Consider the following 22,996-nt stretch of genomic DNA (forward strand, 5'->3'; position numbering starts at 1 on the left):
GAGTGTTCCCGGACCAGCAAAGACACTTGACGGCCTGGCACCTCTGCATTCCGATGGTACCTTGTCATGTGCCCTTAGCCTGCGGCTCCCTTCGAATTCCGTGTCCTTTTTTCGACCGTTAAGAGAAGGAGTAACGGTGTCAGAGAGTGACTATCGAATGACTTCAATCGATAGATTGGCGGAAGTTCTTTGAACACAGGTGACGCAACATATGCTAGTCCTGCGCCGACTAGCTCCTCCGGGAGCCAAGCTCCTGAGTGCTTGGACTCGAAGTTTTGGCCTGGTGGAGTTCGCCGGCCACTGGCCTAGCTTGGAGAAACAACAGTTCGAGTCGGACATGCGGGTCATCCAGGACTTTGTTACGGCGGAAGAGGAAGAACTCCTGATACGAGAAATAGAGCCTCACATCAGCCGGTTGCCCTACGAGTCCAGCCATTGGGACGACGTCGGTATGAGTACAGCTGCTGAGGTTATAGGCATCTAATCTTTAACACTTACAGGCGATTCATGGTTACCGCGAGGTGGAACGAAAAAAGTGGTCACCCGAAAACCGGGATGTGCTGAACCGCGTCTCCACAGTCGCCTTCGATGGTCAAGTTATGCCCTTCGTTCATATTCTGGACCTTGCTGAAGCTGGTGTGATCAAGCCGCACGTAGATAGCACTCGGGTAGGGTGGACCATGTAGGGATGAACCTTAATACATTGATCTTTTTCCCGTTAACAGTTTTGTGGCCACACCATTGCCGGAATCAGCCTGCTCAGTGATTGTGTTATGCGGCTGAAGCGAGTGCCCGAAGATCCTAGCACTGCTAGCCACTCCGCAGATCTGCTCCTGCCCTGTCGTTCGCTCTACATCATGAGCACCCTGGCGCGATACAAGTTTACACACGAAATCCTGGCCAGTGAACAATCGTGGTTCAAGGAACGCTTGGTGAAAAGAGGGCGTCGCGTCTCCGTAATCTGCAGAAACGAACCTTAGTATATAATCCGGTTTTAAACGTGTTTTTACCCCTGAAAGGAATATAATTTGTTGAATAAACCCAAAACTCTGGTTCTGTCCTGCATCAAATACTTGCAATTCCATGGATTCCATCTCCGGATTTTCTATTCTTGATTCCATCTATACAATAGTGATGTACAGGTATATACAATGAAAATTTATTCCGTTTTGGTGATCAAGTGAAATGTAATACAGACGGCGGACTGCGACGGATCACAGGCTGTGACTCACCCAAGTACGATCCTCTTAATCAAATATACATAATGTATAGCTTAATCTAACTATTTTTACGTTATAAATATTGGGTTCACCATCCTTTGCCTCTCGCTTGCAAATTTTCTATTCCCTTCTATGAATTTTCAAAAATTTGTGTTCTTCCATTTCTTTTGTATGGGTTGATGATGCTCTTCTAGTTACTTTTTGTACGTTGTCGTCTCGTTTCATTTAAAGCTTAAAATATTATATGAGAATGACAGAGACAGGGGATTGGTGAGTGAGTGAGATGGGGAATGGATAGAGGAAAGGGCGAAGGGGAGAAAAAAAAAAGAACGAACAATGACTCGACACGAATTCAATCAAGGATACCTGGGAAACGGTGATGTGTTGTCGCTAAATCTACGTTCATATTTGCACTACTAGCCACTGCTAGATAAAGTCTGAGCCGTGCCTCCGACTCGGGGAATGATATTATGGCGATGGGTGTACGAATCTTGCTGGGCATCAGAATACAGTCCATTGCTGGTTCATCCCAGTTTTCTGCGTCGCGGTAGCTGGAGCGGCAGAGCCACCACAGTGGCGGATGTGGTCGCATTTGTGGCCATCACCGGGAGGGCCAGAGCCACGGGTGCCGCGAGTCCGCTGCCCACGTACTGCAGGTGCTGCACCACCGAGAGCTGCGGTTGCTGTTGCTTGAGCAGTTTGGCAGCAGCGTGCGCCTCGGCCGCTGCTACTACGACGGGATGTACCACCTCCGTGCTGACTGCTCCATTGGCATGTGGTCCGGTGCTTTCACAGTCGTCGTCGTCTGAGATCAGTGATATGCTGAGGTCGCTAGACAGTTTCAGGGAGATGGGCGTTGGTGGCGAAGGAGCCACCAATGGTGCCACCTTGGCGCGCAATGCCGGCGACAGTTTCTGCAGCTGTTCCGGTAGCAGGTCGTGTGTATATTCTGGCACTCCGCTGAAGGCCAGGCCTTCTCGCAGTTTGCTTAACGAGAGTTCGTAAATGCGGTTAGCGATAACCGTGTGCACGGTGGTCTCGTCCGGCAGCGTCGCCGTGATGCCACCGCCCACGTCGACCTCCAGGAAGCAGCTTGTATCGGTGCCGCTGCCTCCTCCGGCCATGGCCAACCCGTTGCTGGCCGCCGTGGACGCTCGGCAGGGTTTGAGGTGGCCGGACATACGCGTCTGGCAATTGGCAGTGGTGGAGGTGCGCGGCACAAGCGAAACAGTGACCTCCTCGATGGTCTCCGAATGAGTGAGCGGTGCTAGGGGCGGCGGCGAGCGCATCGAGAGCTGGGGGCGCGTCATAGACGTGCTACCGGCTTCCTGGTCGTTGTGCTCGTCATCACTGGTTATCAGGATGCTCTCGTTTAATAGATGCGAGTGAGTGACGACTCTGTTCGTCTGCCTTCTGCCCACCCTAGATCGCTGTCGTTGTCCAACAGCGATGGGGGCAGGGATCAGGAGGCGATTATGGCCAAATGCACTGGACGGTCCAGCCGCCTCTTGATCGTCGTCATCATCCGACAGCAGATCAATAGTTACGTCCGCCGGCAAATTAGCAGCCACATGACGCCGCTGCAGTTGAGACAGGCGGTCAGTCTTGGAGACCACAGTCGCCTGGGCGTACATCTGTGCCATGCATATCCGCTGGCGCTCTCGCAGGCGTTCTATCCATCGACAGCGGCGCCTCTTGAGCCTCCTATTGTCGAACAGCCGGGGCGATATGTAGAATGGTTCGGAATGTCTCTGGTTCATGTCTGCAATTGAGATGGTTAGTCTAGCTAGTCTAGTCTAGCGTACTGAGCAACTTGCTCACCGATTTTATGTACTGGTCTCACGGCGGTGGTGATGCCTCTGGGTTAGGGATCATGGGCACTGGGCGCTGGAACTCCACTTGCTCTTCCACTGGCGGCGCGACGAGTACCGAGTACAGTTGGATCCGTTGCTGCAACTTGCATAATTGCGTGGCGGGCAGGGGGCTGCCAGGAGCGGCGGCGCGGTTCTAAGCGCTGCGCCTCCTGCCGCAGGGCATGTTGAGATGCAAGCGGTGCCTAGTTGAGTGCTTTTCCGTGCGCCAGCTGCTCAAGACGTGATTTTGTTGTATTTTAGAATTCTGTTTATAAAACTGCATCGATAATCGCCACACATCGATAATGCCTTGCTCGATAGTTCTGCGTGCAAGCGTGCGCGGCGGTTGGTCACACTAGCCGATTGGCTGCTATCGATAGCACAACGATTGTTGGGCGCGCGTTTTGAAATCAATTTGAATTTCGTAGAATGTGATATTGGAATAATAAAGGGTCTTAAATAAACTAAGAAAACTCTTAGACTCCTTTGATGTTTTGGCTTGATATTTATAAAGCAATTAACCTATGGTAAAGTGCCTTAAATAAAACCACAAAAGGCTCAAAAGAAAGCACTCAAGCTGATTTTTGGCACCACCCACAATTTTGAGATTTACTCAATTGACGCATGCGCCTTAGTTTAAGAAGCTTTTACTCACATGTGGCAACAGCTTTCACTCCACACGAGGATTGAAAGGTTATTATTGTGAACAACTCCGGCCGAAGTCAGTTGGCAGATCGTCGCCTCCGGATACGGATGTGGATGTAGCAGCTGCTTCTGGACGGCCAATGATTCAGCTCTCTGTCATCGAATATGTTGAATGTTCGGCCGAATGGCCTGGACCGCAGAAATCGGCAATCTATTAAAGACCAAAGTTTGAATGCAGCTTAATGGGGAGTTAATTGGGTAAAGCACTCCTAATGAGTATGGTCATGGGCTCAGAAGTGGACACCAATTTCCGGAAATTTAAAATGGGAATTTGGAAACTGAAACCATTACATTATGCACTCAGAAGGGCCCTCAATTTGAGAAGATACTTTATGTAAATTGAAGATAATTAAACATGTAAAAACAAACATGAGTATTTAAGTTTTAAAAAGGGGATTTTGTTTTACTTACTCAAGGCTAAAAGCATAGTATTCGGGGTAGTACAAGAAGACATTTGTAGAAGTTTTAAAGGTTACGGCTTATGATCCTCATCCTGTCCTGTCAACTTCTAACTAGAATGATAAAAAGTAATTAGTTTAAAAACCTCTCACTAGTAGAGTAAATTAAAACAAATTAAGTCTTAGGATCGGATCAGTAATCATTCGGAATTAATTCATTTGAGGGTTTAAAGCTTTAAGAGCGTGTATTACCTAGCCATGAGTCAAGTAAGGTCCCGAAGGCAACGGTGCGGGGAAGATCCGATTTCAGTAATTCACGCGAATGGCTCATTTCCCTAGCTCGCGGAGCAGCCAAGGAGAAGCCAAAGGAGCTGGAGACTGCCCTTGGCGAAGGAGACCAAGCTCCGCTAGCTCCGAATCAGGGATCCGGGGGGTGTGGAGAGACAATAGACAATAGACAGGAACCACAACAAAAATTATAGACTCGGTCTTGACTTGGCTCGACTGTAGCCGGTGCTTTGCGTTTGGCTGCCAGCTCAGGTCCTCCGCACTCTGAACTCCGGGACTCCTTTCTATGAACTCCAGCTGCAGCGCCCCTCTCTGACTGTTTGTGTTGTGTTTCTGGATTGCACTTTGGCCGTTTAAGTCCGCGGAGTGTGGAATAGGCAGCAGGTGGGAGTGGGAGAGAAGAGCACCCAGGCAGCCGCATCTTGGCGCACCACACGCACCCGTAATCGACTACCCCCTGGCTTTGGATCCGACATCCTACATCCGACATCCGACTCTCCCACTCCGAGTCCCGCGACCGTGTCCATGGTCGTCTTCCAGGGCAGACTCTGCCTGCAAACGTTTCCTGGCTGAGACGACCAGCCCAGCCCGCCTGTGCATTAAAATGAATTCCTTTTGAACAGTCGGTCGAGGTGGAGCAGGAGTAGAACACAGAAGAAGCACCCAAGTCGATTTGAATGAATGCACGTCCTTGCTGCTTGCTGCTTGCTGCTCATCCCGGTACTCATCGTCCTGATGGCGGAAAATGGGGTTCCCGCTTCGCGTCCTCAAGTGTTTGCCTTCCTCAGGTGTTGAGTTGAGTTGAGTCAAGTTGGCATTGTCTTTTTGTTTTCGCCGTCTGCCGCAGTTGTTTTGCTTTAGACCTTCTTTACCCTCCTCGTGGCTTTCTCTCGTTCCGCCAGTTGCTCATCCTCATCCTCATCCTCGTCCTCGTCCTCATCATTCCCCATGCCTTTCTTTTTTATTGTGTTTTGGCATTACGCCAAATGTGCAAAGCCAACAAAATACCAAAAGATTGCACATTGCACCTGTCCTTGGAGCCGCGCTTTGGTTTACTGCTCCTTTGCTCTAGCTACGGGTGTGTGTGTGTGTGTGTCTGTGTCCTTTGGCATCCAATCCGGCTAGTCGTTCCTTGTCCCTTTTGCACATCCTCCTTCTTGGTTCCCTGATGGCCAGCTCATCGATGATGCTGATAGTGATGCTGTTGCTAATGTGCCTGCCGCTGCCTGGCTGAAAAGAGGCAAGCACATCGGTTACTTTGATGATCCTCCTGCAGCAACTGGGAGTACTCCATTGGGACGAGTTGGTCCTCCGTCTTAAGCTGTTTGTGTGTGCACATTCCCAGTTTTCCTACAAATGTGGGACAACAAGAAATATATATTGCAAATATAGAACTGCCAAAATCATACTTACTTAATTCATTAACTTTGGAGACTCCTTTGTTCGCAAGATCAAGGGGCTTTAAGCCCTCATTCACTTTCTCTTGCGTGTCAGTAAGGATGAAGGGCAGGTCCATCACCCCTTGGCCATTCACATTATTATAATTATCGAACAGGCTGAATTGGTCACCAACTTCTACTGCCATCAAGCTGGGTGCTGGGTGCTGGGTGTTGGGTGAGAATGGAAATGGAAATGGCAATGACTCTGGCTAAGTGGACACTGAGGTGAACGGCAATCAGAAGGATAGACCGACCGAAGGCATCTGTTCCGTTTCCGTATCGGTGGCCCCCATCTCTTCATCTGCATCCGTATATCGGTGGCATTGGTGGCATCGGTACCACTGCGGCGGCAAGTGCCCGGGCAACGGTAAGTAGAAATTTGCGTCAATAGGATTGTTAAAGAGGCTTAAGTTAAATGGGAAAACTTCCGAATCAATGAACCGCAAATTGCATGCGAAATGCCAAAACGAAAATGTCGCCGGCCGTCCAACTGAGCAGGGTATGTGGGTGCATGAGTGTGCGTGGTTGTCCTGCCAGGATGTGTGTGTGTGTGTGGGTGAGTGTGTTGAGTGGTTCAGTGTGATGAGGAACGGAGTCAAGTTAACTGAAAATGAAAACGAAATCGGGCTAAAGTCGTAGCCAAAATAAACAAGCAGCAAGCGCGACACAAAAAGATGTATTTATAAAGATCCATATTTGGCCATATCCATCCTTGGATCCATATGCATGAGTCACATACTTAGGGACTTTTTCGTGTGACCACAAGGACGTGGCAATAAAATATCCTTTTGGCCACTTGCTAGACCGCTTGTAAATGCATCCGTCCGTATGGGAATCCAGTCTTGGTATCGAGTCTTGGCAACGAGTCCTGCCATCGAGTCTTTTGAGTTGAATATAAACACACTAGGACTTCCGGTCGAGCAGTGCAGAATGAATGGATGAATGGGATGGGAATGGATTGGGGGTAGGATGAAGTATTTCATAAATTCGGTTTGTTGTTTCTTTCCAAGGTCCGCTCATCCCCCTTATACCCAGTATCCCCTTATCCACTTACCCGCTGAGCTAATGGCAATTTCATTTTGGCCCAGCCAGTTATCAGGAGATTCAATTTCGCGACTTGTCCTTGCAGATTTCTGGTCGTTGGGGAAGAAGAGTCTTCACACGGAGTTGCAGCTTCAAGAAGGAAACTGGTCCAACTGCATATATATATATATATATATATACTTGTACTAATCTGGATGGGAGGATACGTGATATTCCGTTTGCCAGTGTGCGTGTGTGTGGGCATGGGAGTGTGGGCGGGCACAAGGCGGAATCGAAGTGGCACTTGAGCAGGCCTGCGACGTTTGTCTGTGTATTATCCTTGGTAATGCATGCAAAGATGCTGCAAAGTAGCTTAATACTTTATGCTCGCAATGAAAAGCCTTTTTACGATCGCATTATGCTTGTACGTACTTATATTTCAGTAGTTATATCATGCGTCTCTATTCGATACACAACCTTGCTCCTACCCCTACTCCTACTACTTACACCCACAACCCAACAGCTCCATAACCAGGCAGACAGGGGTTGTGGATGGGTTTGGGGTTTTGCGCGATTGAAGGAGTACTCGCATTAACTTGTTCCTGGGCTTCCATGGAGTTCGTTTTCGCAACTTGTAGCCGTATCGCATTTTACAGCAGGGTGCATGTTAAATGTACACCCTGGCACCCATGTCGTATGAGTGATATCTGCAGTACATAAACTATGCAGTAAATAAGTTTATTATCACCCGGCTTGGCTCGTATTTCCGCTGGCTGCTTTACATTCAATATTGGGCCACCACTCACACTCACCCCTTTCGTGTTCTCTTGTTGTTGCACTTTCAACTCTCTATTTTATTCTTCAGTTTGCTTCTCTCCACAACCTAATTGCCCTTGGTTCCGCCTGGCCATGAGGCATGGGCAACCTTTTTGGTGACTCCGCTACTGGCCTGCCACCCACCTATTTACATGGCCAGCGAAACTTTACGGCTGAACTGGAAAAAAAAATGTCCAGTCTCCGGAGTCCATAGCAATCGGTTCCTTCCTTTTGCGTCCCTTTGCATTGTTGTAATTATTTTGCCGGCGCTACCGCTTCTAATTAATACAAATGGTTTGATACACAATAAAGATATTTCAACTTGGCTCGTTACTGGTCGTTGCCGAACCCCATTGCCTTCCACTCCCCCTCTTACTGTCCTACGTCCTTGGTGTGCCTGGCTGTGTCCTCGTTTAAGAAAAAAGTTTTCCCATTTCGAAAAGTTTTTATTTTGTGCTGCTGCGTTGGCTGCTTTTGGTGCTTTTGCCTGGTTCCTGCTGGCCTGCAGATGCACTGCCTCTGACTACTGTTGAGCCCCCAACTACCAATCTGCCAGCCCACACAGTTATCTCTTTTGTTTTGGGGCTTTTGCTTTTGCTTTGCTTTGGTACTCTGTGTTTTCCACTTCGACGTCGCAACCAACGTCATCACAATCACAATCACCATCATCATCATCATCATTTGGCCGTCTCGTCTGCTGCTTGGCTTCTGTTTTATACCCTTTCAAGGGGTTAGATTGGATTGGTTTTGGTTTGGTGTTGTAACTAATTAAAAAAAAGTTCTATTAAAGTCACTAATCAGCCTGAAATTTTAAATTTTTCATATATTATAGCATACTTTTTTGGGCATAACTTATTTCTGGGCTCTATGGGCCTTATTAAGTTAGAGTATCCCATATTTCGATCTCCAAAAACCACTTTACTCTCTTGCTCAGATTCTGTTTCTGCGTCTTCATCAACTTGCATTGTTTTTGTGTAATTTTGCAATAAACAGCAAAACAATTTAAAAAAAAAGAAAAGGGCTGCCATGAATGTCGACAAAGCAGAGGATGTAACGTTTTGCCAAGTGGAGCGACACTGAGCCAACCGCATCTACTACTATGCCATACTATATGCTATATATACCATACTGTATACTATACAATGCCAAATAGGCAACGCTAAAAACCTAGTTAAAAAGTTGGTCTCGTCCTTCGTCCTGCCCGTCCCCTTCCTGCTCCCTTCCTGCCTACCCTACTCCGCCCCTTGCACTTTTAAGTGCGAGCAACCAACTGTTCATCCGCCATTTTCGCAACGCTCCGCCCAGCCTCATACTTATCGTTCTTATCAGCAGGAGAGGGGAATACTTTTGGTTGCGTTTGTGGAAGGCAAATGTTATGCCTTCATTTAATATGTGAACTGGACTTGTGGCCGTTTTGTGTGTGGCCAAGAAGAGGAAAAGGGCAGAGGCTTTGGCAGAGTTTGGATGGAGTTCGCTGGCGGTCCTGTTAATTTGTTATTGTTAGTGATTGCCAGCGCATTCCTCCCCCCTCTCATTTCCTAATTGATATGTATTTGCAAAAGTTTGCGTTCAATTTGCATTAAATTCTATTTAAACAGACCTCTGTATTGGCCAAATTACTTTAGCCACCAGCTAGGGAGGGAGTGAACTAAGTTCAGAGTTAACTCGGCCAGAGCATACAAAAAAAAAAAAAAATAAACGAATGAACTGACAAAATTTGAAGAAAGGACTAACCCACTAAGCCAACTTAATGACCACTCATTACCGCTAATTGATTTCAATTAAATCACGCCCAAAACGAAGGAACTGTGCGGTCGATGTGCCAAACGCCACCCGACACCCTCTACCCAGCCACAACAACTTAAACAACAATTACAAAAATAATCAGGAAACAGATCCGGCCAACAACAATGGCCAGGCATCAGGAAATGTCTGAAAGCAAAACAAGCTAAAGCCAAGCCACGGACAAAGGGCCGTGTTGGGTGTTGGGTGTGTGTGTCTGTGTGTTTGTTGTGTTCCTTCAAACGCCTCGAGTGACCAGCCAGCCCACTCATCCACTCACTTAGCAGAACTACCAAATATCGAAAGGGATTTCCTTGGTTAGCGAGGCGAAGAAAGCATCTACATAACGCGGCCATAAATTAGGGCATCATCTTCAGCAGAATCAACCCCGTCTGATGAAGGCTCATTGCCTGACCAACGGACTGGGCCTACATAGCTACTTAAGTTGATAAAAAAAAATAGAGCCAAGTTCCATCAGCTGGCTTACTGGCCGTCTCGACGGCAAAGATTTTCGGATAAAGTTAATTACAACTCATTGGGTATGCGGTACTTGCCGGTTGGAAAAGTTGAAGACAGAAGCCAGGCAAGTTGTTGCCTTGGCCAAGTTCACGTCTCAGTCCGCAGATGCTGAATGCTGATGGAGCAATTAACAATGAAACTACACTTTCTAATTGGATGAAACGCTTTGCAAGTTCTCCTTAATACGTTATGCTTGGCTTAATAGCTGCTTGGAGTTCTCAGTGATTGCCATAATGGTCCGTTGATGTTTGCCTGTTATCTATTTTCAAGTCAGTTTCAGTTTTCAGTTTTCAGTTTCCAATTCAATAGCAAAAAGTGTGAATAATTTAAAAGTGGAGACAAAAAAGTTACCTTTAATCTTATGATATCCATAGCCAGAACCATTTCAATCTCGATTGCACTTCATTCTCTGCTGAAGAGAGAAGGAAAGCTGGCCAATTGACTGGATTACATACACCGCTTTCTGTAACGAAGCTAAAATAATGTTGTTTAATTAATCAAAGGGCTGAGGTTGCCTTTTGACGGGCAGACAAAAAAGAAAAACAACCAATTTGCTTGTTAATTGAAAACAATTAAGCTGGCCACGGGTTTTCTCCACACGCATTCTGCAGCCATCAGGTAGCTGCAACGGCTAGCGGGAGAAACCTCTCTTTCCCAGCTCTTCTTCTCTTCATGAACTTTTCTATTAGACGTGGAAACGCGGCCTGGGTCGCATTTTTCGAGGCTGCTCTCCGTTCGTTTTCGATAGTGTTGTTGTTTTGTAGCAGAGTGTAGGGACAGAGTGTAGGGCCACCAAACACAGTCGCCAACAACAAATTAATACAAATAGTCTGCAGTGGTCTGGGCCATAGATTACACTTTCGCAGACAGATTCTTGGCTAGTTGGAGGAGGGTAATGTTGGGTTTCCTTGGACTTGGACTTGGACTTGGACTTGACTTTCCAGCTATACAGCAGTAAGTAATGGGTAAGTTGGTATCGAATCCTTTTTGGCTATCAGCAACTGCTTCTATCAACTACTGCGGCTAAGGCTATCATCTTCTTTTCTGGGCAGGAAGTTTTCCCCTTCTCAACTCTCAACTTGAACTTGGACGGAAGCGGCTAATGCGCTTTAAGTATGCGGACAAAGGCAGCTCTCTGTTCGGCGAACATCGGGACCTGTACGGGTAGTAAATTATTTATTGGTATATATATTTGGCTTTTGAATTGAACACTTACGGTATATATGGGGTGTGCAAGGCGAAAGTGAAAAAGTTTTAATAGAATTTCTTGTTTGATATCCTTTTTGGGTGAACTGCTGCTTTGGCTTTGTCTGCCCTGCCTAAGCTTCGCCACTCGATCCATTCGCATTCGCATTCGCATTCTCGATACTAAACCCAATACTGAATACCCAATCCAAATCCCAATTCCAATACCAATCCCAATCAACTTGAATCCCGCCATTCGAGGCGTTAGTTACATTGTATCCTTGGCTTTGTTCGATTTCCCAGCATGTTTGTCTATTTGTCTGCTCGTTTTGTTCGCACTTAATGTTTTGTTATTATTGCCCTCAAAGTGTTGTGTCCTGAGTTTTTCCTCGATTCAAGTTGAAGTTGGGCTAAAAGGGGAAGGAGTATGTATGTATTTGCTCCATTGAGCAGCAGCAACAGCAGCAGCAGCAGGTTGTCCGGATTTGGATGATTTGCTGGTAATCCAATTACATAATTAGCTCAACTGTACGCCCAATAACCAAATAAAATCAAAAGGTCCCGCGTTCAGCGTGCAACTGCATTGATAAATTGATAAACAAAATCGGGTTTTAATACTAGCTTTCAATTCCAATACCGGAGTCTTGTTTGTCAAACATTTGATTTGATTTGCCCGAAAAACGGCAGTTCGTTTGTTCGTTACACGCCATGCCACGCCATCTGTGGGCGGGTAGCCGAAATATGGCGTTATAATAATTTTCATTGCAAAATTTACACATGCATAATTAATTAGTATCAAAAATTTAATACTCACACTTTGTATCTGCTTAAATATTTACACTTCGTGCCAAATTTGTATGCAAATCGCTTTGCTACAGACTGACAATAACGAGCACACACACACCCGCACACTCACCCACACTCGGTAGCACTCACACAGCGATATAGTTACACCGACACTAGCACCCACACGCACACACTCACAGGCACACGCGAAATGTCAGACAATTAAAAAAGCATACTGCGCGGGGCAATCGATTAGCAATTCTTAAGAAAATTCCTAAACTTTTAGTTAATAATTTTAAAAAATCTAGAATTTAACTTTAAAAAATATTAAGTAAATATAAAATATATGATAAATACTAATGATTTGGGGATATTTACTTCTTAAATTAACAAAAACTCATCAACATTTTGCAATTTGAAATATTATTTTATCTAAAAATGAACTCTATCCAATTTTCTCTTCTATTTTCCAGCCTTCCGTACCTAATTTAATGCCCTGCCCTGTGGCCCGCCAGTGTTGGGCAAACAGAATCGAAAACGGGTTGCCTGCCGCTGGCGTTCCTGTTCTGCCCAACCTGCCACATCCTAGCCCATGCCAAACCAAGAGTCGAGGGGGTTTTTTTTGACTGGGCGATTGGACGGCGGCAGATGGGTGGACTGATGGTTGCTGGCTGAATCTGAATCTGAGTCTGAGGGTCTGGGTAGGAGGAGAAGGAGGACTGCTGGTTGATTGTTGTTTTTGAAAACCCTTTTGGTGTTTGCATTTAACGAACAGGGCCACAACGACACAGCAGCAAAAACAACAATAGAGCCAATATAACAGCCATGGGATGATGGGATGAAATGGGCAGGGATCGGTCGGGATGCTACCAAGGAGGATGTAGGCGAAAAGAGGAGAGCGAGAGAGAGAGAAAGAGGTCTGGCCGTGGAGCTAATAAAAGGCTCGTTACAATGAAAACAAATCAAATCGCAGGCCAAGCCATCATCCGTCAGACCAAAGCAAATCCCAGCGAAAATGAAACACGGCTAACGAATGCCACCGCCAAACAGGAAGTAGTTTGAATTTCCGGTGTCATTCGGAATCCCCCTACCACTTGGAGAACCCCCACCATCACAACCACCGCCCTCGCCTCCCCCTACCTCGGCATCCACACATCAGCAGAGGCTGCTTTCCGCCTAAATGTTCAAATTGATTACTCCGTGTAGAGTGGGACGAGCTGCCCGTGGCGAGGCCTTTGGGAGGCGGGTTAGCCAGGATGGGGTTAGCCAGCCAGGGTGCTCGGGGATCAACTCAGCCTCACTTTGAAATGCCATTAAAATGTATTTACAAACGCAAATTGATAGTGATTTCGGTTCGGCTTGGATCTGGATAGGATGAACGTGTGCCCTGCTCCTTCCTGGCTTCTGTGGTCCTCGCCGGACCGTGCTTGTGGTCGACGTGTTGACGTTGCAGCTTAGCCGTCGATTTGTCAGCAGGCGCGAGTCCTGCTGTGCCGCGGCTAAGCCGCTTGTCCGGCTCGAACTCGCATTCCGGTCACCTTGCATGTGCGAGGCCCAGGCACAGGTCCTGGCCGGAGTTGAACGACCAGAACTAGTTGGTTGCATTGGGCCATTGGGCTAGGTATCACATAATGCATCGGAGCAACGGAAGGGGCGGATCTCCTGCCAACTACCGCCTTCCTGCCATTGGATCCGCTTGTTTGCCCAACTGCGTGAGTACCCTGCTGAGTGTGGAACGCGGACCTGGCGGAACAGAAGCGTTCAGAGCAGGGAGCCTTGTCTATTTTATTCGAAGTGGAAGTGGAAAACAGCCTCCACAATTTTAATGTAAAAAGGTTATAGGATGAGATTGTTTAACCAGAACTTGGGACTTAACTTAATTAGGAAAGGAACTTAGGGTTCAAATTTAAGTATAAATACTAGGCCCCAGTAAGAAAGTTCTTATCTCGTTTTTAATCATCCGTTCTTCATTATACGAAGTTATGGATTTTTGCCAAAAATGTACTTTTCTAGATTTAAATGCAGATCTGTTAAGGATTAAAAAAGAAGATATAATACTCTATATTTGGACTATTTTCTGCTTAGTTATGAACACATTATTTATAACAGCATTAAAATTTGCTAAAAACGGCAAAAATTTGGCATTTTAGACTGTGAATGCAGTTTGTCTAGAATTTTAATTACGAGTTCATCGATGTATCACATTCTATATTCCGACCATTATTGGCTTTGTTATGGAAAGTATTGGGATTATTTTGGGACAACAACAAGGCTTACGGCTTTAGGCAGAAAATGGAAATATTTTTATCGGTTTCATACCTATAACTCAGCCAAAACAAGGCTCAGAGCTAAAGTAAAGACTGTTTTGAGCAGCTAAAGACCCACACAAACTTTCCTCATCATTCGTTTGGTGAGTTTGCGGATTTTAATTTTTTGCAAAATTTTCAATTTTTTGTAAGGGTAACATCATCAAAATTTCCGAAAAATGGGAACATTTTTACGTTTTAAGGTGGGTAAGCAGTTTTGTTGGAAATCAAATTACGAGCTCATCGAGATATGACATTCCATAGTCGGACCAATATTGTCTTTGTTATAGACATAATCCTGACACTGCTAAGAGAAAATCGGGACTAATAAAATTCCGCATTTTCTGTAAGGGGTGACATCATCAAAATTTGCAAAATATGGCAAAATTTTCACGTTTCAAGGTGTGGATGCAGTTTTGTTGGCAATCAAATTACGAACTCAACGAGGTATTACATTCCACATTCGGAATATTATTGGCAGAGTTATAGGAAAAATACTATCACTGTTAGGTGAAAATCGGGATAAAACAAATTTCGCATTTTCGATAAGGGTAAGGAGGTAACATCAGGGTTTTTCCAAAAAAATTTAAAAATTTCACATTTTAAAGTGCGAATGCAGTTCGACTGGAATTTAAATTACCAGTTCATCGATGTAAAACATTCCATATTCCGACCTATATTGGCTTAGTTATGGACATAATCCTGACCATGTTAGGGGAAAATCAGAACTAACCAAATTTCGAATTTTTGATAGGGGGTAGTATCATCAAAATTTTCGAAAAATGCCGAAAATATTACTTTTCGAGGTGGGAACACAAATATATTGGAAATTAAAAAAGAAGCTCAACGAGGTATTACAACCTATTTTTGGACCATTATTGGCTTAGTTATGGGCAAAATGCTGTCGTCTTGAGGAGCAATTTGGGAGTAACCAACTTTCGCATTTTCGATATTAAACATCATTAAATTTAGCTAAAAATGGTTACAAATTACGATTTTTAGCTGCGAATACAGTTTTTACAGAAATTTAATAACGATTACAACGAGGTATGACATTCCTTATTCGAGCAATTATACGCTTAGTCATGAACAAATTACTGCACAAAATGCTGAGTTTTTTAGGCAACTAAGAATTGAGCTTTTTGAGTTAGCCATTTTGTGAGTAAATGTAGAATTCAAGCTGTAAATTATCAGTAACAATGATAATTTTATAATTTTAATAATACAAATTAATAGATTTAAAACATCAAACATATTTTTATTACGCCCTGGTAAAATGTTAAGAAACTAAACAAGCATTCACAGAACTTGTGTGCCGGATCTTGCCTGGTTACCGGATTGACTTGTGGATTTGGCTGAAAGGAAGGAGCCCGCCCGCCCCGCAATCAGACAACTACGATGTCAAGTTTAACTGCAATTATTCTCAAATGAACTTCCCTTGAAATGCAATTTTAGGCATGTGTCTAATATATGCAAACAATTTACTGGCTGCGGGCGCAAAAACGAAGCACAAGCAGGACATATACCAGGGACAGAACTTGGCCAAATACACACATACGGACATAAGGGGAAACAACAATACTAAATCAATATGCAGAAGAACGAGGACGCTGACGAGCCAACTTGGTAAACAAGAAGCGTGACAAAATGATAAAGTGTCGACTCCGCCATGGCTAAGAAAACAACAACTTGTTGGGCCGGAGGAAATGTGAATGGGGAATATGGAGGAGCAGGCTGGGCACGCTGGGCAGGACCTGGAGCACAGCAGTGCCATGGCAAAGTGAGCAATAAACATACGCGATTAAATTCATTATGAACACTTGAACAGCACACAATACGACTGTGAAATGACAAACCTGATTGCGAATGTCTGTAAATATGTGTCTGGCCCGGGTGTGCCTGCTTCTCGATGAGATTGGGGACGGGTATGGTGGTGTGTGGTGTAGTGTTGGTCGCTACGAGTCCCACATCAATTCTACATTGTTTTGCCCCGTCTGTCGCCGAGGCTGTGTGGCACAATGGCCTTGCCTGCCTTGCATAGAGGAAGCATGAAGGGGCGTCCCTAGCTGGGGATTGGGACACGTTCGTGACTTGTGTTCCTGAGCTCTTCTTCCTTCTGCGTCTCCTGACCTTTTTCCAATCATTCCAGATGTGAAAGTGATTGGAGTGTGCGTGTGCGATTACTAATTGCATTGCTGATATCAAATCAACATGTTTCCGCACTGATTTCTATCCGAGATTCATTTGGAACAAGACTCTACTGATGGCCCTGAGAAGAACCAACGATCCACAGTGGCATCCAAAAAATGAAAAGCCTGTCACTAAACCCGTTTTTTTTCTACTGCTAAGTTTCTCCTATAATCTGGACCAGACCACCTAATTGGTTGCCCCCTAATTGGTCTAATCAACAGTTGGCGAGTGCCCGAAATTAACCATCGCGAATTGTTGCATATTGTCTTCGCTGCTTGATATGCTGTCCGGCCAGAGAGGGGGATGCGGATTGTGGGTGGGTGTCCTCCGTCGTTGGTCCTCGGTCGTGATGCGATAATTGCTGTCACAAACAGTGCCTGTGGATCTGCATCAGCGTAACCATAAACCGTTGTCCCCCACCCAGTCCATGTCCACACGGTGGCAAGTACGTGTGTGGGCATGTGTGTGCGCGGGTAATGGCGCGGCATGCACCACATTTTGCCATTCGGCCTCGCATTTGTACTCGTATATATCCACCGACATCGCTACCTGCCTTCACATCCACGGATGACAGGCCATGCCCGCTGGTTTTAGTCAATTTTGGTTTGTCGTCTGCAGGCTCCGAGGTTTTCCCGGGGCACGCTGCATGCTGCACGATAACTTAGTAGTAGTTAGAAGTAGAGTAGCAATAGTCCACTCAACGACCGCCTGTTGAATGAATCAGGCTAGACGCTAGACTATATCCATAATATTGGCCAGGAAGAGCAGCATCAGGATGAACAGTTTTGGCATTGGATATGTGCCGCGGGGGCAGGAGTTATCGGTGATCCATTCCCGAAAGTGATAGATATCCGTATAGATTCCGGCAGAGTCGGCTTCACCACATCCCGTGCCGAAGGACACGACGCCTGTCACCTTGTTGTCACAGATCAACGGGCCACCCGAGTCGCCCTGGCAGCTGTCCACATCGGTATCGCTTTGGTCATTGGCACATAGCATACCCTTCTTGGTCCACCCGAGGAGCTTTCGACAGAAACTATCGGGCCGAATTTGCACATCACCGTTAACGACCAAATCCGGTAGTGGTCCGTACTGCGGATGTACCAGGAGATGTGAGTAAATAAGAAAACGATCGATCTATGCTGACCTGTATGACCGTGCCCCAGCCGACAATGGTGCACTTGATATTGGCCACCGGAGCCCTGTCGTACAGGGATATAGAGGCGACGGCTGGACCCATTTCAAGATCCTCCTTTATCAGCACAATTCCCACATCGTATTTCTGTGATTTGCCCTTCTTGTACTTGGGATGCGGCAACAGTTTCTTGGCGTCAATGATCTGTGTGGTGCCACTCTTGACCAATCTCTTTGGCGTCCCAGCGATTACCTTTATCTTTTTGGCCTGCAACTTCCGCTGGCTTTAGAGGGTTAATTACATGAAATATATATATACTATACTATATAGTATTAAACATATTTTTTATGCTCACTCCGAATACATGCAGTGGGCAGCGGTTACAATGGCCCGCTTGCTATAGATTGCGCCAGCGCAAAAGTGATTATCCCCGAAGAACTTTTTTGGCTTTCCCAGTCGCAGCGAGACTACGTATTTGACCAGGTCATTGTTTTTTGGCCGATATCCACCAGTGACTAGGTATTGAAAGTCCGAGGGACTGGGATCCTTTGGCATCGGCATGGACGGGATCTGTGTAATTTTTGATACTGTGTCCAATTCGGCTCTCACAGAAATCAACAATAAACACACAACAAATTTGGACGGACACATTTTGAATAATTTCCTATAAAAATCTGACTGTTAGTCCAATGAAAAACCTGGTAAGGTTTTCTTTTTTTGTTTTCATATATTCCAGCCTGAAACCAAGCACCACAAGCAGAGTGGACGCACTGTCAGTGGAAGATAGCACTTTCAGCCGGCCATCTGATAAGATGATGAAAAAGTCTCCTTCATAAATAACCGTCCCATATGAAGTGTGTGTGTGTGTGCGTGTGGAGCAACAGGAAGCATTTATTTATCCTGCGGCTCCTAAGCCAACCAGCCAGCTAGCCGCGAATTGCAGTTGCCACGTTTACGGATCCCTCACTAAAGTCAAGTCAACTCCAGTCAGGCCGAAACCACACACACATTCTGTTACCAGAGCCAGAGCACTGCTGCGTTTGTCAAGTTTCTTTTTTTTTCTCCCCCTTACACACTAAGTAGTTGGTTGTTTCATGTCACTTAAGTTGCTGCCTCGCCAGGACGCCTCCTTCCATGAGTCTCTCTATGTATGGCAGGAGGCATGCCAGGCATTCGACGACCGGGGTGAAGGTGTCGGCCGGGTCGTTATCATTAATTTGCAGCCTGCTTTTTGCAATAATTTACAAGACACTTCTTTTTTTCCCCTCCCCTTTCAGCTCACCATGGGCTTGCCCGATTCGAAGGAGAAACCCGTCTTTGGGTGGATTGTTCGCTGTGCTCGGCATCTGGTAGTCGAGTAGGTCGCAGCAGGCAGTTCCTTGAGCTTTTTGCCGGCGGTGCACAGTGGTTTCACATCACAGTTTTGTAGCTTTACATTTTAAGCAAAGTTTTTGTTAAGATATACAGTATGTTATCTACCAATAATAGCATAAAAAAATCTTATTGTTATCGATTTTATAGCCAAAACTTTGGGTTTTACACCACTGTGCTGTGGCGCTTCCTGCTGCCTTGGCCAAGTTTTTAAGTTAAGTTGTCATTTCGCCCGCTTACTAGAGACAAATTTGTGCGGCACGACGAAAAAAATTGGTTTCCATTTTTTACCCTGCGACCCACTTTCCACGACTTACTACCATCGTCATGCGTGATAATGGGAGCTTGACTCGAATTCGAATTCAAGCTGTCTGCATATATTTTTGTTCAACAATTAAAAGCCCCGACAAACACAATTCAAAGACCAAAGTGTGTATCGTGTGTGTGTGTGTGTTTGTGGCCAAGAAATGGCCAAACACCGAAATTTATTCGATGAGCAGTTAGCGACAAATCTGAATCGGATTTCGTACTGGAACTGGGCAGGAGCTGGTAGCAGCTGCATAAGTTTCCCAGGTGCCCAGCTCCCCAACAGAGAGAGGTGGTCGTCAGGGAGCACCAAACAATTATGGCACCTGACTGCCCTCAGATAGCAGACAGCCAGACATTCATACAGACGTGCACGGACATGCACAGACATGCCAAAGTGTGCTCTTCGTATTACTTATCGCCCACAGACGATGCCAAGCTTTGATTATTGTTGCCTTTTGCAGTTTTAACTAAAACGCATTCGTTTGTAGAGCTTGTGAAGCTATGCGGATGCAACCGGAGTACTATGGTCTATGGTAATCGTAATCCTCTTCGAACCGTTGACGCCCCCCTGTCTCCGCCTCTGCCTCTGTCCCTTTCCCTGTCCCTGTATTTGTTTGCATACATTGATTGAATTTGTTTACGCCATTAAATTTGCAAATTGCTATCGGCAATTTTGCATAAACTGCAGTGTAAGATTTTACCGCACAACTTGCCCGTCTGCTGCATGGGCTAATGCGCTCCTGTTGTGGCATTGTCCGTGTCGGTGGTTCCGGCAAGGACAAGGCCATGGCCAGGACCAGCAACAGTACCAGTCCAGGGCCAACCCTCGTATGAGTCTGGCATACACTTCATTAACTATTCATATGGCAAAACCATGAAAGCAGTAAACCAGCACGGGGAAGAGAGACACTTGATGACACATTTGATTCCGCCTGTCAACGGCCGACAAGCAATTGCCAGGCCCTGTTAGTCCAGGGTAATTGTCACTGCTCGAGACTGTGCTCTGGACTCTACTCCGACTGTTAGCTGTCAACTAAAATCCCTTCGGCATGAGAATGCCTTGCGTAAGGATTCGGAGCTCAGCCGGATGAAGCTAAGTGGGCCTGATATCCGGTTGACCTTTATCTGATTCGCATTTAACAGGCATAAACAGTGCTTAAGCTGCCACCATGAAACCGTGAATCAGGGGACTGGAAAAGCGGTGAAAAATTGAAATTATCCCTCCAGCGGGAACATTTTTCCACAAAACCTGCCGTGCACTGGGAAATCGAATTGTGGATGGCTTAAAGACTCCATGCGAATTCAGTTGGAATATGCGAAAGTTTTTTAAAAGCAGACCTCCCCCTTTTGGGCCATTGTCTTCGAAGGGCATGGGGAAGATGATGATGGAGAATGGAGGACGAAGTATGGACGATCAGGTGGCTGGGGGCCCGGGATGGCGATATATTTACATTACCCACTCAGCAAACTGGGCTCTCGGGGCGCAGCACTTGTGTGGCCCCACAAATTTATGATAAAAGTTGTGGGTTAATGCTATGGAAAAGGCTATGGGGCAGCATTCAATACATATTTTTTAATAATTCTCAGTTCACTCACCATTCGGGTCAGCCTGTGAAGGTCAGCGGTGGCAACCACATCTCTGTACTAGATCTGTGATATAATATACGAGTATGTATATGTACTATTATCCTGTCTTCTTCTGTGGATCCAACTAGCAGCGTTGAGAACTAGTCAACCATTCCCAGATTAGTTCAATCTGGAAACTCTTCTCGGGCATCTCGACCATCTCTGCTGCTGCAAATTACTTTTCCGGTCGACGAGAGCACTGTAATGAGCATAATCCTAATTATCTCTGCCATTTCTCTCCGGCTAGAGTCGCATAGCCATCTTTCCTCATCCATGCCATCTCTATAACCGTTTCCTGTGACCACCTCCATGAGCTTTCATCCGTGGAGCTGTGTGCTCCTCCTTTGAGCACTCCTCTGCCTCCATCGAGCTCCTTGCTTAATTACATTTTTGCCCTCTTCCCCCGAGGACCAGCCTGGCATGCACTCTAGAGCGGCATGGGCAGGAATTTTTCCACGGCTGATTGAATTTGGAAATGCTGTCGGCTGCACTCCAAGTTGGCGTCATCTCTGTCCGACCAAATTACATTAGTTGCAGTGCAGTCGCGGGGGCTTATCTTATTAAAAGCAGTCATAGATACGCGGCTATGGCCGAAGTTGGGGGTCCATCCAGCAATCCATTGGGCAACCCAGCTGCTCCACAAGCCGTGCGAATCCAAAACAAGTGTCTACGGATAAGGTAATCTTTTTAAGGCAATGTTTTACGAATATAATTTAGTAGATCTTACCTGTTCATCAAGCGCAGCGTCATAATTTTGGTTATGTAATAGAAATCATTGCCCAACGTTGTTTTTCCTATACGTGTTTGCCTACATGCATATGCATGGGTATAAATTCATTGATTTTCCATTTCAATTGCTTTCTTACCCTCTCCTTTCACTTAGCGTCGAATATCCTTTTCCTGTGCTTTATCTAACGTATCTTAACCGAATTTACAATTTGTTTACTAAAAATTACGCCTACAAGGCTTAACGGGTGCAGCCGCGTCATTGCCAGTTGAGATTTCTTCTATGAATGACTATGGCACTGACATTTGCAAGCGTTTAAAATTGAAGGAGTAACGGCAGTTTGCCAGACGCGGCCATAGAGGACAGGCTCAAAACGACAGGGTGCCATTTTTTTGTTAAACTTACAAATTTATATTATTTTTCAAGTTGAAGGTATACTTAACGTAAAATAGTTTCTTAATTTTTTAAGTCGTTTAGAGAGTCAGAAACAAATTTTTTATATTTAAAAAATTTTAAGTGTTTTGACATAGAGGTTGACCCTATACCAAATAAGAGGGAGAAGCAAACGAAGATCACTCTGACGTCAGATTGCCTTTGCCGTTGCAGCGTACAGCTGCCATTCTTTGAGCTGCGCTTTTAAATTAACTGCAAATATTGTATTTGCTTAAAAAAACGTTAATAGTAGTATAATAATAAAATTGTGTGATCACAGCACTACGTTTTGAATTGCAATCAATTTAAATTGTTTTTTTAATTGCACCGCGGTCCAGGTGAAAGTGTATGTGTGTAAATTTGCATAAATATACGCAGTAAAAATTTAAAGTTAAAAACTAAAAAAACAACACCGTAATGTACTTAATAATCAGTATTTAATAATAAAAAAGGATTTTAAATTATTAAAAGTGATTTGAAGTTGTATAAATTGATTTAATAGCTCTTATGTGGGAGAGACTCAACTAATGTGTGGGTAAAGGGGGCGAAGGGAAGATTTGGTGTAGTGGACGTACCGTCGCCCCCTCTCCCATTCTGTTTTCGGTTGTCATTTTTAGCGACTCATAAACGTAAATTGCGCGCTTTTTTCTTCTTTTTTTAAGGTGCTAAAATAGTTAAAACAACACTTTAAAGGGATCGCAGCACTGCGTTTGCTAATATATAGTGATTTAATGGAAAATGTAACTATTTTCTTTGCTAAAACAAATTGCAAATTGCCCCAATTTTTGTTATTTTTTTAAGTGTTAAAACTGTTAAAACAACAACTAAAAAGTGATCGCAGGCTTGCGTTTTCAAATATATAGTTATTTAATGGAAAATTTTACTA

General features: G+C 45.2%; 3 protein-coding genes and 1 long non-coding RNA gene across 5 annotated transcripts; 1 reads left to right on the forward strand and 3 right to left on the reverse strand.

The window, feature by feature from the left end:
* Positions 1-39: 39 nt before the first annotated feature.
* On the forward strand, positions 40-1,065 carry LOC108102446 (alpha-ketoglutarate-dependent dioxygenase alkB homolog 7, mitochondrial). 2 transcript variants are annotated; one of them, XM_017207439.2, is made up of 3 exons: positions 196-445; positions 501-668; positions 726-1,065. In XM_017207439.2, exons 1-3 carry the CDS (start codon positions 212-214, stop codon positions 978-980), a joined length of 657 nt encoding a protein of 218 aa, XP_017062928.1. In that variant the 5' UTR covers positions 196-211; the 3' UTR covers positions 981-1,065. The 2 variants fall into 2 exon arrangements, with proteins under 2 accessions (XP_017062929.1, XP_017062928.1); XM_017207440.1 differs by having other exon boundaries at positions 40-449; positions 501-767.
* Positions 1,066-1,137: 72 nt separating this feature from the next.
* Positions 1,138-3,381, reverse strand: LOC108102445 (protein a6). The gene is made up of 2 exons (XM_017207438.2): positions 3,042-3,381; positions 1,138-2,982 (listed from the first exon to the last, which is right to left on the reverse strand). Exon 2 carries the CDS (start codon positions 2,978-2,980, stop codon positions 1,745-1,747), a length of 1,236 nt encoding a protein of 411 aa, XP_017062927.1. The 5' UTR covers positions 2,981-2,982; positions 3,042-3,381; the 3' UTR covers positions 1,138-1,744.
* Positions 3,382-15,608: 12,227 nt separating this feature from the next.
* LOC108102431 (trypsin-3) lies at positions 15,609-18,296 on the reverse strand. The gene is made up of 3 exons (XM_017207409.1): positions 18,001-18,296; positions 17,658-17,928; positions 15,609-17,602 (listed from the first exon to the last, which is right to left on the reverse strand). Exons 1-3 carry the CDS (start codon positions 18,294-18,296, stop codon positions 17,243-17,245), a joined length of 927 nt encoding a protein of 308 aa, XP_017062898.1. The 3' UTR covers positions 15,609-17,242.
* Positions 18,297-21,543: 3,247 nt separating this feature from the next.
* On the reverse strand, positions 21,544-21,929 carry LOC108102437. Its single transcript, XR_001772172.1, has 3 exons — positions 21,818-21,929; positions 21,679-21,759; positions 21,544-21,618 (listed from the first exon to the last, which is right to left on the reverse strand). It is a non-coding gene; the product is annotated as an uncharacterized LOC108102437 (long non-coding RNA).
* Positions 21,930-22,996: the final 1,067 nt, after the last annotated feature.

The sequence above is a fragment of the Drosophila eugracilis genome, unplaced genomic scaffold (genome assembly GCF_018153835.1).
Source record: "Drosophila eugracilis isolate 14026-0451.02 unplaced genomic scaffold, ASM1815383v1 contig_2167, whole genome shotgun sequence".
Lineage (NCBI taxonomy): Eukaryota > Metazoa > Arthropoda > Insecta > Diptera > Drosophilidae > Drosophila > Drosophila eugracilis.

Coding starts and splice junctions, on each gene's coding strand:
- LOC108102446 (XM_017207439.2), top strand. CDS start 212: ATGCTAGTCCTGCGCCGACTAGCTCCTCCGGGAGCCAAGCTCCTGAGT. Junction 446..500: donor AGTCCAGCCATTGGGACGAC/GTCGGTATGAGT, acceptor TAACACTTACAG/GCGATTCATGGTTACCGCGA. Junction 669..725: donor CGCACGTAGATAGCACTCGG/GTAGGGTGGACC, acceptor TCCCGTTAACAG/TTTTGTGGCCACACCATTGC.
- LOC108102445 (XM_017207438.2), bottom strand. CDS start 2,980: ATGAACCAGAGACATTCCGAACCATTCTACATATCGCCCCGGCTGTTC.
- LOC108102431 (XM_017207409.1), bottom strand. CDS start 18,296: ATGTGTCCGTCCAAATTTGTTGTGTGTTTATTGTTGATTTCTGTGAGA. Junction 17,929..18,000: donor GCCCACTGCATGTATTCGGA/GTGAGCATAAAA, acceptor AACCCTCTAAAG/CCAGCGGAAGTTGCAGGCCA. Junction 17,603..17,657: donor GCTGGGGCACGGTCATACAG/GTCAGCATAGAT, acceptor GTACATCCGCAG/TACGGACCACTACCGGATTT.